The sequence below is a fragment of the Malurus melanocephalus genome, unplaced genomic scaffold (assembly GCF_030028575.1).
Source record: "Malurus melanocephalus ecotype Western Australia unplaced genomic scaffold, MMel_1.1 scaffold_3, whole genome shotgun sequence".
In the NCBI taxonomy this organism is placed as follows: Eukaryota; Metazoa; Chordata; class Aves; order Passeriformes; family Maluridae; genus Malurus; species Malurus melanocephalus.
The window spans coordinates 5,430,238-5,446,362 of record NW_026623235.1 but is presented as its reverse complement, the minus strand read 5'-3'; the positions used below and the strand labels follow the sequence as shown (position 1 = coordinate 5,446,362).

Below are 16,125 nucleotides of genomic sequence, written 5' to 3'. Positions count from 1 at the left end.
TAGTGCCGGGCTATCAATRAAGTGGAGTAAAAACGTCGCGTCCTCGCAGGCAAATGTATTTATAACGCAGTGTAATAGGTCACTCAGAACACGGCTTTTGCACGTTGTCGCGGGCGCAGGACCTGCTGCCGGTTCCCTCCTGTTCCCCACATTCCSCATTACAAGTCCCTTTCGGTGAAAGGGCCACTAGCTAGCCCGAAGGCCTCGTCTCCCGGTAGCGGCGGATCGCTCCCCGCTCCACCCCCGGGCGGGACACCCGGCGGCCGGGGCGGGGCCGGAAGCGGCGGCGGCGGCTCGGCCGAATTCGGTGGCGCCACGTCTGGCTCGGGGTCTCCTCCGTGACCGGGCGGCGGCGGGAGCGGCTGAACTTTCGTCTCGTCTCGTCTCGTCCTCAGCGGTCGGTTTGGCGAGGCCTCGGCGGCCAGACGTAGCGGCGACATGTCGGACCTGGGGGACTGGTTCCGAAGTATCCCGCTGATCACCCGCTACTGGTTCGCYGGCTCCATCGCCGTGCCGCTCGTGGGCAAGCTGGGCCTCGTCAGCCCCGTCAACCTTTTCCTCTGGCCCGACGCCTTCATCCACCGCTTCCAGGTACGGGCCTCACTACCGCTCCCGGCGTGCCCCGCGGCGCCAGCACCATAGCTCAGCGTGGCCCGGTGCGCGCACGGCCTTCTGGGAGCTGTAGTGCACGGCTGCGCTGCGGGGCCTCGCTTGGTCTGCGCTCGGGGCCGGTCGCTCCCCCGTCTCCGCGGCCGCGCTGGAGGAGCCACGCACTGAGACATTGCCCAGGGGTGGCCGGGGTGACCAGAGCCCCTCCGGCAGGAGYTGAGCCGCTTTCCCGCTCAACCTGGACAGGGCCTGCAGGCTCAGCCCGGATTTAGCCGGTGCTCTGCCCGCAGGCCCCGGGCCCCCATAGCAGCGACGGGCTGCGCGCCCCTGCCAGAGTGACAGAAGGAGGGCTCTTGTCCCTGGCAGTCCTGTAGTTCATCTCGTGTCTCATTCTGGCCTGATTTTTCTCAAAATTCTTGTGGGAGTTGTTCTGGCGGGTGTTGGTTGTTGTGCCAAGGAATTCTATGGCTGTGGCTACAGGTGACTTGCCCAGCTCTCTGTCATCGTGTGGCCGTGACTTTGGGAGCTGTWACTGCAGTTACAGGGTATGCGAATATCCCAGACTGCAGGTGGCCCAGGAGCTTTTGAGGCAGAGCTGCAAGAGAGACATGGAGCTCCTGGGGYGGGTCCAGTGGAACACAACAAAGGTGATCAAGGAACTGGAGCATCTCTCTAATGAGGAATGACTGAGGGAGYTGGGCCTGTTCAGCCTCGAGAAGAGACAACTCAGAGGGGTCCTCATCAATTTCAATAAGTATCAAGAAGGGAGGTGTCAGAAGATGGATAAGTGGCTACAGGCAGAAACTGATGCACAGAAAGTTCCATCTGAACTAGGTGACCATGCACTGGAACAGATTKACCAGGGAGGCTGTGAAATCTGCCTCTTTGGAGATATTCAAGAACTGTCTGTGTGCAATCCTGTGTAATGTGCTCCAGGATGACCCTACTTAAGCAGGGAGGTTGGCCCAGATGACCCACTGTGGTGCCTTTTAACATGACCTGTTCTCTAATTCTGTAAAGAGGTGCATCTTTTGCACCTTCTGGTTTGGAAGTTGGTAAAGGTTCTGTTTGGGATTGTCAGCTTCTGTGCTTAGGTATGGTCCATGTACACTAGCAGCTAACACCTTGAGGTGTCAGACATGCCATGCAGTGTTTCTGGGTCCATTAGCAATAACAAAAGTGGTCACAAACTGGACATTCTTTTCCTTGCACTGTGATGTTACAGGTTCAGTGCTGGGAAGAGCACTCTCTGGATTAGTTGAAAATGAAGGAAAATATTTCAATCTTGAAGTTTCTATGATATTGTCCCATTATATCTTCACTGTAGAAGGCTGACTAAAAAAAAGAAAATTACAGCCATGGCTCTATCTGTACCTTGATTCATGTTTTGTCCCCAAAATTTAGTAGCACAAATAACTGGTTTTACCTCTAGTTCTGGTATTCTTTCTTGAACTGTGATTTCAGGATCCTAATACTCAGTTTGGAAATGTTGCTGTTTGAGGAGCGCATTGATGAATGACCAGACATTTTCTGTCCTTGCCACGTGCTGGCATGCAGTTGGCTGTGCCCAAAATTCATAGCTGGGAGACTGTCCCAGAGCAGAACCAAAATGCCCAGAGTAGTGTGTACTGTCTGGAATGGGACACTAAAAGCTGTAAATTCCTTGGCTTCTGTTCAGCAGRGAAGAATGGGTTTTGTATGTCTGTTTTTAAAACAGGGAAGCATCCATGCCAGTGTGTCCCTTTTGCACTGCAGTTAAGATTCACTACTGCAAAGATGTSATGGAAAGCAGCTTGGAAAGTTGATTGTTATTTCTGGTGTAGTCTTAACAGCTTTGCTTATCAGATTGAAAAAAATGGCACAACTGTAAAAGCTGCTGAAGCAGCAGCCAGTGATGCTTGAGCTATTTTTAATCTTCTTGATGTTCCAAGTTTTCATTCATTATCAAGTAATGAATGTAAACAAAAAGCCTGTGCATATGATTTCATTCTGCACTTTATAAATATATCTTTCTCTTTTGATCCGGACAGATCTGGCGGCCGATAACAGCAACTTTCTTCTTCCCGGTGGGACCTGGAACGGGATTTCTCTACTTGGTGAATTTATATTTCTTGTATCAATATTCATCAAGATTAGAAACAGGTATGTTATGCATTCARTTGTATGCACCTGGTGAGCTCTGCCTGGAGCTGATAAGAGATGGCTCATCTCTGTGCCCACTTATATTGGTCAACATGCAACTGCTCTGAAAACTGATTTTCTGTGGCTGTCTCCTTCCCTTTGGCCATTTAGGATCCGGACTTGACACTTGTTTCAGAAGGAGGGCCTGGTGCATTTAGTTGTTGGATTTCAGGAAGTTGAGTGAGACAAACTAAAAGATGATGTTTACTTTTATTTTTTTATATCTGATGTCTTTTATCAGAGGGAGGTTAGAGCATAGTGTAGTAATGGGTTTACCCATTGGGAGATAATAATCTCAGTTTTTCGTGTTTTAACAGGGATGCTTACTTGTGTTATTCTATTGTTCATGTTGAATTGAGAGCTACCTTCTACAAAGGAAGTCTACCCCTCTGCCTAACAGATATGTGGAAAAGCTAAGAAACTAGAAGGATTTTATGTTACGAGGGAAAATTAAGTGAAAAAAAGGAGATCAGATAATGGGTCGTTTCTCTCAAAAAAAGGGATTGTTGGTGCAAGGTAGCTTGAAAACTGGTTTCCTTTGCACTGCCCAGTTCATTAAAGCTAGACAAAAATTGGTTCAATTGACATAAAAAAGTATTTGTAAAGCCAGACTCCTCCTGAAAGCCTTTGTGAACAAGAATTTCAGTATGGTACTAATGAAGTCTTAGAACTGATGGTGTAAAGGGGAACRCATTGCAAGGTGATGTTTGGGAAGTCCCACGAGAGAGGAGATYCCTGGTAGACCTGCCATCCAGAGAGTATTGTGGAATCATATTTAAGTCTTAAGAAGAGTCGCAGGGAAAGGGAGGAGTAGTGCCAGATTATGTTTGGTTGTTTTTTTAGTGAAAGTTAAGTACTTTAATAGCTATAAACGGTTCCTGCTTCTCTTTGAGMCTTTCTGCAGTAGATTATGAGCACATGAGTGTGCTGGCAGTTCTGACTGGGCAAAGATAGGTGTAGCAAGAGCTCCTGGTTTATTATGCAAACTAAAAGAGCTCACTGCTTGTAGATATACTACAAAATGCTCTAGTTGCCTGTGCTGTGGCATGTATCTCATGAAAGGGAATAAATTTCTGCATGTGGATTTTGAAACTGGGAAGTCAGCTGTGTTGTTTGATCTAATGCATTTCTTTTATATTGCACTTATTTTTCTGGGTATAAATGAAGTCCTTGGTTAGGTTGACCTTTCTGTAAAAAAGGCTTGATTCYTTCTGCATTTAAAAGGTGTATACGTAGCTGATAAAGTTTACAGGCAGAAGCAGCATTGGTCTATGCCTCCTTCTGTTGTGAAACTGAGAAAGTGGAACTTCTGTTTTCAGCATTATGTATAGTTTTTGAGCATACACTGTTGCTGCATGCAAGCTTCAAATTTAGCAGTCAGAAATATCCATATGGTTTTGTGTTGTGCTTGTACTTTCCTAACAGGCTGACCTGTAACTTCTGAAGGAAAGGGAGATTGATGTGTTTTTGTTTTGTTTTGGTTGGAGAAGAACATAACAAGTATCAACAGAGTAAGCAGAATATGCAGATTTCACTCCCCAGCAGTATGAATGATAGGATTATGGGTCTGCAGCTCTTCCCAGATSACTGGATTATACCCTGGGTTTTATGGCAGGACCCATGGGATAGAGCTCACCCTRCACTGGTGCTGAGCTTTCTGGCAGTTTGTAGTCCACTTTCCGTAGATATTCATTGAAAAGTCAATTTAAATATTCTTGTTAACAATTTCCTAGATAATGAGAAGTGAAAAAATTTAAGAGAATAATTATAACTTYGATTTCTTCCTGTTTTGGAAGGATTCCTGAGCTGGCGTTTCTACAGCCTTAGTCAGCTTTTTCTCTTTATTTGTTTCTATTTGTTGTATGGCAACAGTAAGGAAGAAAACTTCAGTTTATGTAGTTTTAAAACTTTAAAACTTTCTGATATATTTTTCAAAGTGGCTTTTTTCCTGTCATGCAGTTGCATTGGCTGGACTTACCTAATATTACTGATATTTTAGTTTTCCATTGGCTATTCTAAAAAGCTAATGCTTAAAAGTAGATTTTCTTCCTTTAAAAATACTTGYATGAATCTGACCAGTGCTAACATTAAACAGTGGCATTCTTTCTAGGCATTTTGATGTTTAATTAAAAGTATGTAATTCAGCTTGTCCATGATGTGCTGAGTGTGTCACTGTCATTCCTGCTGTCACTGTGTTTCACCCTCACCAGTCTGGGTCTTTTTCAGCAATATTATCAGGCTTTCTTTGCCTGCCTGGGTTTTTTATGAAAGTTGATGGGAGTCTTGTACAGATGCCGAGTTCTCTGCCAGCCTTTTGCCACAGTTAACAAGAGTGAGAGCTTCAGATTTTCATGTTTGCAGGGAGTTAGGGAGTTATTTTTTTTAATCAATGTCCATGTCRGGTCTTAAACTCAACTGAGCATCTGGAGATAATTTCATTTAATAYGACCTGCAGGGAATGTTACAGTATTATTTTTGTTTCCTGTATACTGAAAAAAATGACACATATTTGAAATGGTGCGTTAGACAAGCAGGGGAGTTTGTAGAGAAGAAAGAACAGAATGTGCTGCACATGTGTACCCTCCTTGCCATGTGTTCTAATTTTTTCTGGAGTATCAAAACTGTATCTCCTGAGTCTGACTACATGATGCAAAGAGGATGCAATTTGCCTAAGTAAGGGCTGGTTTTCACATGAYTCAGTCATTAAATTCGGTGTTTCTGCTTTTGCTGTGCACATGTATTTCCTTATTCTGGGCTTCTAACTCGCAGTTTCATACAAAGGAYGGCATCCAACTCCATTTTGAAGTATTATGTAGTTAAAACTACTTATCTCCAGAGTCAGTGTGTCCTTTTTTAAGTATAGACACTGCTTGTGCTCTAATACAGTAGGCTGAATKTCTTACTTTTTAGTCTGTAGGTTGTTCTATTCTAAGGCTTTTTAAAATTAAAAAAAAGAAATAGACCACAGACTGCATGTAAAGCAACTGTTACTGAGCTTTCTTAGACTCTGAAAAATAAAAGTTGTGTTTGTTTTTTGTCAAAATTTCAGTACCTTTCATAATTCTTTTTATTTTCAGGGGCTTTTGATGGAAGGCCAGCAGATTACATGTTCATGCTCCTGTTTAACTGGATCTGCATTGTTGTATCCTTCTCATCGTCAAAGTTTGAGAAATATTTTGTTCTCCTGTTTCTGCCTGTTTAAAGACCAGTTTTATCAAGGAATTATTTTAAAATGTAGCAAATGTTCCAGGGGGAGYCTGTGGAGTTTGTAAGTGTGTAACCTTCCTGAAAAGGTAATGAGTGGCTTGCAGGGAGGACCCATATAAATGTGCTTACCAGAGTGTGCAATGTGGGGACTCGAGTTCTGCCTCTGCAGATCTCAATGTGTGATGGTTGAGTGTCCCTCGTGTTCTCTGGGTTCCTTCACTGAGCTGCTCTTGTGTGGGCTAAGACTGACTTTAGTGTGTTCAAGCTGCTAATGTGCAAAAAGGACTAATCACTGCCATTCCATGAAAATTATGGAGGGATCTTTTACCTGCTGGGTACAAATCATCTGAGTCTGTGAAAGCARTGTTGTATTATCAGCACTGAGCCAACTTCCTGAGGAAGCTGGGCTTSTAGGTTTGGGAATGCTGGGAAACACTATTTCCATGAGCTATGCAGTTCCACCTGAATTTTCTTTTAGATCTTGAATACAAAACTGGGAGGAGTTGTTGATAAACCAGATGGTTGTGCCACCATTCAGAGGGATCTTTAGAGGCTGGATAAATGGGCTGCTCAGGAGCGAAGCTCAGCAAAGGGAAGTGCAGATTCCTGCTCTTGGCAAGGAACAGCCTCAGGCACCAGGACTGACAATCTGCAAAGCRTCTTCCAGAAAAGGCCCTGGGTGTCCTGCTGGACACGAAGTTGACCATGAGCCAGCAATGTGCCATTAGGGCCAAAGTGGCTACCAGCCTCCAGAACATTGCCCTCAGTTTGAGGCAGGTGGTTGCTCCTGTCTGCTCAGCCTTTGAGAGATGCATGGTGGGGGCTGCATGCAGCTCTGGATTCCCAAGTAACAAGGGAATATGGACATGCTGGAGAGAGTCCAGTCAAGGGTCACAAAGATGATTAAAGGGTTGGAGCATCTGTCACATGGAGAGCTGGGATTCTGCAGCSTTGGGGTGTCATCATAGAATCACGTGGCAGCTTGAATTGTAAGTGACCTTGAAAAGTTATCAACTCACCTGCAATGAGCAGGGACATCTTCAACTAAATTGGGTTGCTCAGAGCCCTGTAACCTGTTGAATGTTTCCAGGGTTGAAGCATCCACCACCTCTCGGGCAACCTGTGCCAGTGTTTCCCACCCTCATTGTAAAAAAAAATATTTCTTACATCTAGGCTAAATCAAGCTTYTTTTAGTTTAAACCATTACCACTTGTCCTAATACAAAAAGCCCGACTAAAAAGTTTGTCCGCAACTGTCTCAATCTTTCCTGAAAAGGGAGGTTTTCCAGTCCTCCAATAATTTGTGTGGGCTTCCTCTGGTCCAACTCCAACACATCCATGTCTTTTCTGTGCTGAAGACTCAGGAGCTGGACACCCAATTCCACAAAATAAGGCAGAGGACATTCCATTTAAATGTAAGACTGTTTTTACTGTAAGGGCAATGAAACACTTACATGATTGGCAAGGAGGGGGTGGAACCTCCATCCTTGCAGATGTTCCTGTTCTGTCTGTGCTCTTGCTGTCTCCTTGTAGCAATTTGTGGCGGCACAGCATGTGGAAAAAAGGGAGCAGTGACATTGCTRTGAACCAGATAGCAGTCAGGAGAGCTGGCGTGTAGAGAAGCTTTATCAATAGATTATCTCTAGTTGCATTCCACTATATGGAGTGAGTTGCTATTCCTGCTGGTCCTGTTGAGCCACAGCTGTAACAAGATGCATTTAGTTACGTRTAAGATGATGGTTTTCTTTGATTGCAAGTCGTTGGCTGTGAGCATTTAGTTAATCTAATTGTGACTTGACTTTCAAACTGGTCATTTAAAAGCTTCCAGTTGCTTGTTCTCTATATGGTGTAAGGACTAACSTGGATGCATGATCTGGGAAAATGCTGGGTGTTATTTTATATGTATTCATGAACTGTTAAAAGCATCTTGATCATATTAAAATTGTTCAGTGATTGTTTCTACTCAGCAGTTACTACAACAGATTCTTTGAGCRCCTTGGTGGGAGAGGAGTACTAAAAGCCTGCATTGTTGCACTTTAAGAAATAGCTTCTTATCTATGACTCATTGGCAATATATTGGTATTTTTTTAATAATCTGGTATTTCTTCAGTTAGAAAATCAAAATGTCAGTGTTAAACTAATGAAAGAATCTGTTGTTGTTTAACTTTAACGTGCCTTTATGCAAGGACTGACTGAGTCTCTAACCAGCCAGTTTCATCAGGGAGGAAAAGCCAGTGCACCCATCAGCCCTTGGGGTAATGACTTGAGGTGGGAACTTGAAAGGCTGCCAAAAAGCAGTTATTGAAACAAAGCTTGTACATCTCTAGATCATTGGAAATTTAACTTAAAACAGTGTAGTATTAATTTTGAACATTAAAGATCTTCRTATGTGGGCTCCGTGTGTCTGCAGCTTATTAATGTTGTAGTCTGTCAGGTTTTTCTGCATTTTCCTTCATGGTGTGATGACAGATAACTGGCTTGGTGATGGACATGCAGGTAAGTGTGGTGCAGTTTCTTAGATAATAATTTTACAAAACTTTATGACTACTTAATGACCTTATAGAGAGCATTATTGACTTAACTGCCAAACATAGTTAAGTAGGCTGTTCATTTAAGTCAGAATGGAGAGCTGTGTGTGTATTGTTAATTTTTAGTTTGGATTCATCTCAGCTGAAGGCATAAGCTTGGATCTRACTGCCACACCTAACCCAGTTAGGGAGCCAAGAAGTAAAAATTGACTTTGTGCAGTTAGGAAGTGCTCAGACTTTTACCAAAATGGACACAAGATGTCACCTATGCACTATTTCTTTCAGTGAATGTGGGTCTGCTTTCTTATTTTTCTATTTTAAAATTATGCTTAGGTTTATAAATCTCAAATTTAGTTTAGTATGCCTGTTGCTTGCCAACAGAAGATTTTTTTGGTGAAAAATGCAGCTTCAGTTTGAGATCAGAGCTGTGAAGTGCAAAATCATCACAGGAATGATTAAGATAGTCATCTTAAGAACTTAATTCAACCATTTCAATGAAATAATTCTTATCTCCCCAGATATTTAGGGTGAAAATTGGGAAGTGTTTTTGGACACAAGAGAGTGTCAGATAATTGCATGTCTTCAGTCTGCCTCTGCTATTCTTGTCATCAGTTGTCTCCAGCACCTAAGGACTGTACCAATATCTGTAGTATTCTGTACAGAATTATCTTAGCATTTATTAGATCACTTACCTGGCTCCCTGGTAGAYAAAAGCAGCGATCATGCATCTCTGGTCAGGAGTGAATTGTGTTAAGGGCTGTCCATAACTTACACTTTTCTGTGTGGAAGATGCCACAAAATTTTAGAAAAGCATACTGAAATCACCCACACATTATACAAATTTTAGACTGATTGTGTTGATTTGTATATTTTGGAAGAGGTAYTTAATTTTTTTTATCTGCATACAGAGTATTGCTTAAAGAAGTATCAGTTGTTTGATGTAAAAGTATGTTTTTTCTTAAAAATAAGGGCCTTTTTGCTTGAGTGGCCTTTGTTGAAATTCAGAAGATAGAGTAGGATAGCTGGGCCCCTATTCCTAAGTCAAATGCTTTAAGGTATTAGATATTGCTTTTATTTTCAGTAAAATAAGGATTTTAATAAAGACCCTATGGTTCTTGTSTGGGGAGTCAGAGTGCTGGTGCACCATGGGGCTTTTGAAAGGCTGGGTGCCAGCTTTAATGTGGAACCTGTTGAATAGAAGCACCTCTGAAGGRATGAGTTTTAACCTTTTTTTCCAAACACAGGAGCTGGTTCACAGCATTCAGCCAGCTCATGAAAATGTTACTGATGCAGTCTGCCTTCAGTTCAGAAATCAGCAGATAGCTAGAGCRGTGCTTTGTATTTGTTTCACTAGAAATAGTTCAGTCAGCCAAWACAGAGTCAAAGTAAAAAAGTACTTGAAACAACCTCATCTCCTGGCATGGAGCTCAGGTTAACTCCAAGCTCTACCAAGGAGGCTGTGCCAAGGCTGGCTGTGCACTCTGAAATGGGGATTCACTGGAGCACCTCCCTGCTGTGTTGCTCTCAGGAGGATGAGGATGTAGGTGGCAGTTGCATGGATAACACTTCATCTGGCATAGTAACTTGGCCCCAGATGAGTGTGTTTGGGTCAGTGCCCTGGAAATTATTTGGCACAGGTACAGGGCCAACTGTGCTGTTGGTGTAGGTGGGATCAGAGGAGTTCCCCACAGCTGCTCTTTCATTTGGCACTTTGCTTTGGCATGGTCCTGCAAAAGAGAATTGGCAAGTAGATTCTCCTCCTTAACTTTCTCAATCTTTTTAAAACAAATCCATGGCACTAGGGGAAAAGATTCTGGGGCAATCTGTAAAGAGTTCAGTGATGTACCATGCTTACAAACCACTTTTGAAACATAGCTCCTGCTGCCTGAGTTTCTTGTGCTTCTGTGAAAGTAATGTTAACTTATTTTTTAAAAAATTTCAGTTGCTGATGATTCCACTCATCATGTCAGTACTTTATGTGTGGGCCCAGCTGAACAGAGACATGATTGTATCATTTTGGTTTGGAACAAGGTTTAAGGTAGGTCAGACATGATATTGGAAAGATTTCTACCTGTAAGGTGCATGTGTACTGGTTGAAGGGTAAAATATAAATAATTTCTCCTATTAAAGGTGTCCTGCACTCTCACATAGCTGAATACTCCTTGAGATGCAGCATAAATTTCTTCATTGTCTTCATACTCAGTGTGGCTTTGCCAAAAAGATGTCCTGACAATTCACTCTTCTGAAAAAAAGGAAAAAATTCCTGATRAACATTAGCCTGGATAAAACCTGAATACAATGACAAAATATTGGTACTTTAAATTGGGGTTTTTTTCTGTGTGACTTGGTCTGTTTCTGCCAGATCCTGTAGTGAAGACTTTTGATCATTTCCGACCTCTTCAAAATCGAAAACTTTAAGACTTTGTTCCAGATGCAAACTTGCTGTGAAACATAGGGTGCAAAAGGCTCTGATTATAATGAGGCATTATTATAATAATGCCTCAATTATAAGGCATTGCTTATAATGCTTGARTAAGTATGTTTTGTCTAAAAATGTTAATGGTTGCTCAGTTTGGAGTAACCTTGGTTGGTTGAATCTGCTTAAGTTAATAGATCAGGACATGTATGATGCCTACAGCATTGAGATTATGATCGTGCTTGTTAGTGCAGTGGGAAGTTGAGAGCAGGTTTRCATCCTCAACTTGTACTTACTATCCCCACTTCATTTTTTTGCAGGCCTGTTACCTTCCATGGGTTATTCTGGGATTCAACTACATCATTGGTGGATCGTATGTATTTACTTATATGGCCAATTTGAAGTTGTAAGAGCTTTTACAGCTATCTAACTTGCTGCTGAATTTAGGAGTAATATTAAAATAAGAAGCTTAAAGCTGTATAATCTGACTGATAATGCTCARTGTCAAATGGTGGTCATTTAACATAAAAGCAAAGAGATGTGCATGTGAGAACTAGAGACTAGAATGTAGGTGAGGGGAAAGTAGTGAGAGTTTGGTGTATTTTCTAGTAACTCTATGCATTAGGCCTTCTCCATATTATAAAAGAAACACACAGTAAAGAAAGATGTCATCCCCCTGGGACCAGCCGGTTTTAGAAATAAATTTCCACTTGATTCTGATAGTGTTAAGAGTAGATACTGTTACTTCTTTCCCTCCCAGACTTGTCCAACCTCATCCTTTTTCTCAGTTTGTTAAACAAGAGAAAATGGCGTTAAGCCCATAGAGTGCCATATGAGCACTTGCTGAATTTTTTGGTGTCTCTTGGGGTTTTTTTTTTACTAAACCCTGTGATGCAGAAATCCCCTCTGTGCACAGTCTGCCTCATTGGAGCCCTGCATTGACTGGGGCCTCTTGGTGCCGCTGTAACATAATTAGTGACAATAACAAGTTTGTGGTTGAGTTATAAAAGGAGGAGATAGTACAGGAAAACYAAATTCCCTTTTCTGGCTGTGCCTCCTACTGACTCATCCATCACTTGTGAAAAGTGCTTGCTGTTAGATACCTGCTGTTTCTATGCATGACAGAAGATACTCAAGGGCCTCCAGTCAGCAGTGTTCTTGCAAAACTGGGAACAAAACAGTTCAGTACAGCAGGAGACAGGTTGTCCAGTGAAAACAGCAGTAACTTCTCCAGCTCTGCAGACAATTATTTTGGGCACTAATCGCTATACGGTCTAATTCCCCAATGTAAACAAGTATTTAATTGTGTTTTCAATAYAGACTGTAGAGGAGGCTTGGAAGGGAGGGTGGACCAGACTGTTTTRTTGGCACAAGAGGTTGGCCCTTTGAAAGAAGTGGCTGCAGAATGTTGACGGAAGGGAAATTTTCTGTGTGTCATGACCCTGACAAAGCCTGGTGGCAGGTGAACAGAAGATAGACACTCATTTATTTTCAGAGAAGACAGCATGTGAAACCATTCTTTTTCTTTTGCTTTACAGAGTCATCAATGAGCTGATAGGAAATCTGGTTGGACACCTGTATTTCTTCTTAATGTTTAAATATCCAATGGATTTGGGAGGAAGGAATTTTCTGTCCACACCTCAGTTCCTGTAAGCTGACTTTATTCTTTACTTCAYTGTTTGTTTGGGGTCCAATTTTTTGTATGGTTAATCAGATATRGATTTGGTGGGGTTGTAAAGTGTAAAATACTTTGCCAAGTCAACCTGCTTCAGACTCTCATATTGACTGAGCTGATGAGTCATAAAAAATGTTGAGTTATTTGTAAATGGTGCATGTGAGCATTCTTTGTTGCCCCTTGGGATGGCTTATGTCTTTACCCGCTTTTAAGAGTGAGAGTAAATGTCACAGTTATGCTATTGAATTGAGCTGCAGTAAAGAGAACTCCCTAACATTTATCAGAAATCATGATAAAAACAAGTTTTTATCCTGTAAATTATCTGTTTTCTGTATTCTTGTGCATAGTCACAGAAGCTACCAGTTCAGCAATGTCTAACAATAAAAGGCAGTTGTAGACTTGTTCAGGACTATAATATGATTCTGCTTTGCWGTCTGTACCCTAACTGAGACTGCAAGTCTTGGTTTCTGAAGTGCTTTTTCAAGAGATATGTTCATTGTTTTGGTATTGAAATACTAAGATCAGAAGCCAAAGTTTGTAGCTTCAGTTGCCCTTGCCCTCATCCTTTTGGGCTGTAAATATTCCTCCTCTGTCAAACTTTAGTTAGAACTCAGTTAGCCCTTTTTCATAGCATATAGTGTTGAATTACAGTTGCACTTTTTGTACAAGTTTCAGTGAATAGGGAAGCTTTATATTCTAATTCTATGCTGGAAGCCCATCTGGTAAACCTAGTTTTCCATAAAGATTAGAAGACAATGTTGTTTTTAAAAATGTCTTTCAAGGTGGTAACAGCTCTGAAAATGGCATCAGTCTTGTTGGTTATGGGCAATTCTCTTGTTACCATACACATCCCAGAGATGGAATTTTCCCAGTATTTCCATCTCTCAGTGTGCTGAAGGCCTTGACTGGGAAAGAATTCTCTAAAGTTCTACTGTGAAAAGCTGGTTTTATTGCAAAGTGTATTAGCTAAAAGGAAGTGCATGGAAAAGCAGTCTGGCATTTACCCCCAAGCTGTGTCTCTAACTCCTTCTCTGGTTTGTCCTAGCTACCGCTGGCTGCCAAACAGGAGAGGAGGAGTGTCAGGCTTTGGTGTCCCTCCTGCCAGCATGAGAAGGGCTGCAGAAGATCAGCAGGGCGGTGGAAGACACAACTGGGGCCAAGGTTTCCGGCTAGGGGACCAGTGAAGAATTCCTGCCCTTGGAAAACAGCAACTCTTTGGTTTCAATTGGACRTAGAACCGACTGTTCCTGGTGCAGAGCATGCTTAAGAACTGAGCTCTCTGTAGTACTCTTGGATTTGACTGATTAGAAAGAAAGAATTTTTCTGGTTGAAGAGCAAACTAAAAACTCCAGAAGGAAAAAATGTAGATCTTGCTCCAGGTTAGCCAGTAGTGTCCAGTGTGATTCTGCCATTAAAAATAAGCCTTCTTTATACAGTATTGTCTGTCATAACAGGATCCATTGGCTGTCCTGTTCCATGATGGAACAAGCTAGTGGTGTTCTGTCTTGCCTGGTATGTTAAAAGCTTTGTTGACCACAGTAAAGTAAAAATCTAGTGTGAGGCAGATGTCTCAAAAAAGCCCCCAGTTTAGGAAGCTGACTTTTTCCATAGCTGTGCTTGAGTCCCATGGTCTTTGGAAACATTATTTAAGTGGTATCTCTCTGCTGCATTTATAAAGCAAATTGCAAATGTTTCATTTCTGTTATTAAGCTGTGTTTTGAGCAGAGCTTTTTCTTGCCATGCAGCATTTGTCCTACCTGCTACATCACGGGCTGGGCAAGGTTAAGGATCAGAGGGCTTTTGATTGAAATGGCAAAAAACAGATACTCACAGAATTGAAGTCTCTCAACTCTTCATGGCRTGTTACAAAGCTTGTTCTGGTGAAACTGAAGTTGTCTGGCTTGTTTTTTCCCCCCAGATCTGTGAATTCTTGGCTTCAAGGTTTCTCTTTTCATTGCCAAATTGGATAGCATAAATACTGCTTAAACTAGAAAATGTAACATTATTGTGGTTAATGTAAAGGGTACTGACTGCAGCGTTGTTTAACTGGATCTTCAGCTTTATCTTAAAAGCTTTAAAACGTTAAAGAATCAAAGCTGGAAATAATCTTTTGCAGGGTGAAGATACAATATAACAGGTTACTGCAGGACTCGCTCATCCTCGAATAAGAAATTGTGTACACTGTTTMTTAGTATCTGTACTTATTTTTGGTGAAATTTTTTGACATGGGAAAGGGGAAAGGGAATGATTTTGTACAGTAGTTTTCCTTGCACTGGTTCCCRTGGGCAGAGCATGTGGCTAAGATGCAGGAAGCTGCAATGCCAGCTTGTTACTGACTCACTGCATGCTCTTGAGCAAACTTCTTACTTATCTCAGTTTTCCCAGCTGTAAGGAGGACTCGTGCATGTCTCACAGCATTCTTACAAGACAGCTGTCCCTGACCTCCCTAGCTGGGAGCTGCTAGTGAGCAAGTAAGGTTTAGGTGTACATAAATCCAACACTTCAGCTAGGAACACARTTACTCCAAGCTTAACCAAGACTTCTAAGTCAGAATGTAGTTGCTCCYTTTTTGTTTTATAGTTGAAGGAAGAAGAGCCTTGTGACTAGGATAAGTTTCAAGCCTGACTGAATTATCCTTTAGCATTTGTCTGTTGTTTTACTAGTTGGTGGGGCACAGAAAGCTGTTCTGCCCCWGCTTAGGTATCTCAGGTAACTGTAAGTCAGTGAGGTGAATCTGGGCTGATATGTTGTTGTTACTACTTTGTTTCTTCACTAAACTTGGGTTCTGAAGGTGTAAGATTGTAAAATACTCAGAGCTGATTGGAAGATAAGCATCTAGACTGCAAATTTTAAAATGTGCATGTTCCATGTCTTCACTGCAACTYGGTTATGTTGATTTGGCTCAAGGAAAAATGTAGAAAACTGGTAATGGCCATACTGTGTGCTTAAGCTTTTCAGGAGCTTGGAGTTTAGAAAATACATGCCATTTTTGTCTATTCAGTGATGAGTTTCAAAGATGCTCTTGTCCCTTTCTTTGTACAAAGTGGTCAGTAGAAAAGAGGACTGCAGTGTTGTAAATATGGATTTATCATTGACCAAAAGCTGATATTTGATGTGGGSTTGAACAGTCTGAAAATCATTGTTTTGATAGGAGTCTTTTTAGTCATAGGAATAGCACTGTCTGCAAAGCATTTGTATTCAAGTTAGGACCCAACTTTTCAGTGAAGATGCAATAGTTTGTGACTCAGTTAAACCCCTGGCACACTCAAACTGCAGAATATCTSTGCATGGAAGACCCAAAAGAAGGCTTGAGTGAGAGAAAGCACAGCAAAAGTCATTGTACTGGCCCACTGCACTGCACAGGGTCTTGCTTTCTAGTATGTCCTCCTTCTCTAAATTAAGAGGAAAAGGTTTGCAAGGAAAACAGACTTCTTATAAACCTTGATTAACTTCTGAGCTGCTTCAGGTCAGTTCACTTTGTTTATGGAAAATTCACTTCAGGATTCCATA

At 41.9% G+C, this 16,125-nt stretch overlaps 1 protein-coding gene across 1 annotated transcript; it reads left to right on the top strand.

Annotated features, from left to right (window-relative positions):
* The first annotated feature begins 265 nt into the window (after positions 1-265).
* Positions 266-14,801, top strand: DERL1 (derlin 1). Its single transcript, XM_057368158.1, has 8 exons — positions 266-591; positions 2,640-2,751; positions 5,868-5,932; positions 8,466-8,492; positions 10,467-10,562; positions 11,261-11,313; positions 12,479-12,589; positions 13,661-14,801. The coding sequence occupies exons 1-8, from the start codon at positions 439-441 to the stop codon at positions 13,797-13,799; spliced, it is 756 nt and encodes a 251-aa protein (XP_057224141.1). The 5' UTR covers positions 266-438; the 3' UTR covers positions 13,800-14,801.
* Positions 14,802-16,125: the final 1,324 nt, after the last annotated feature.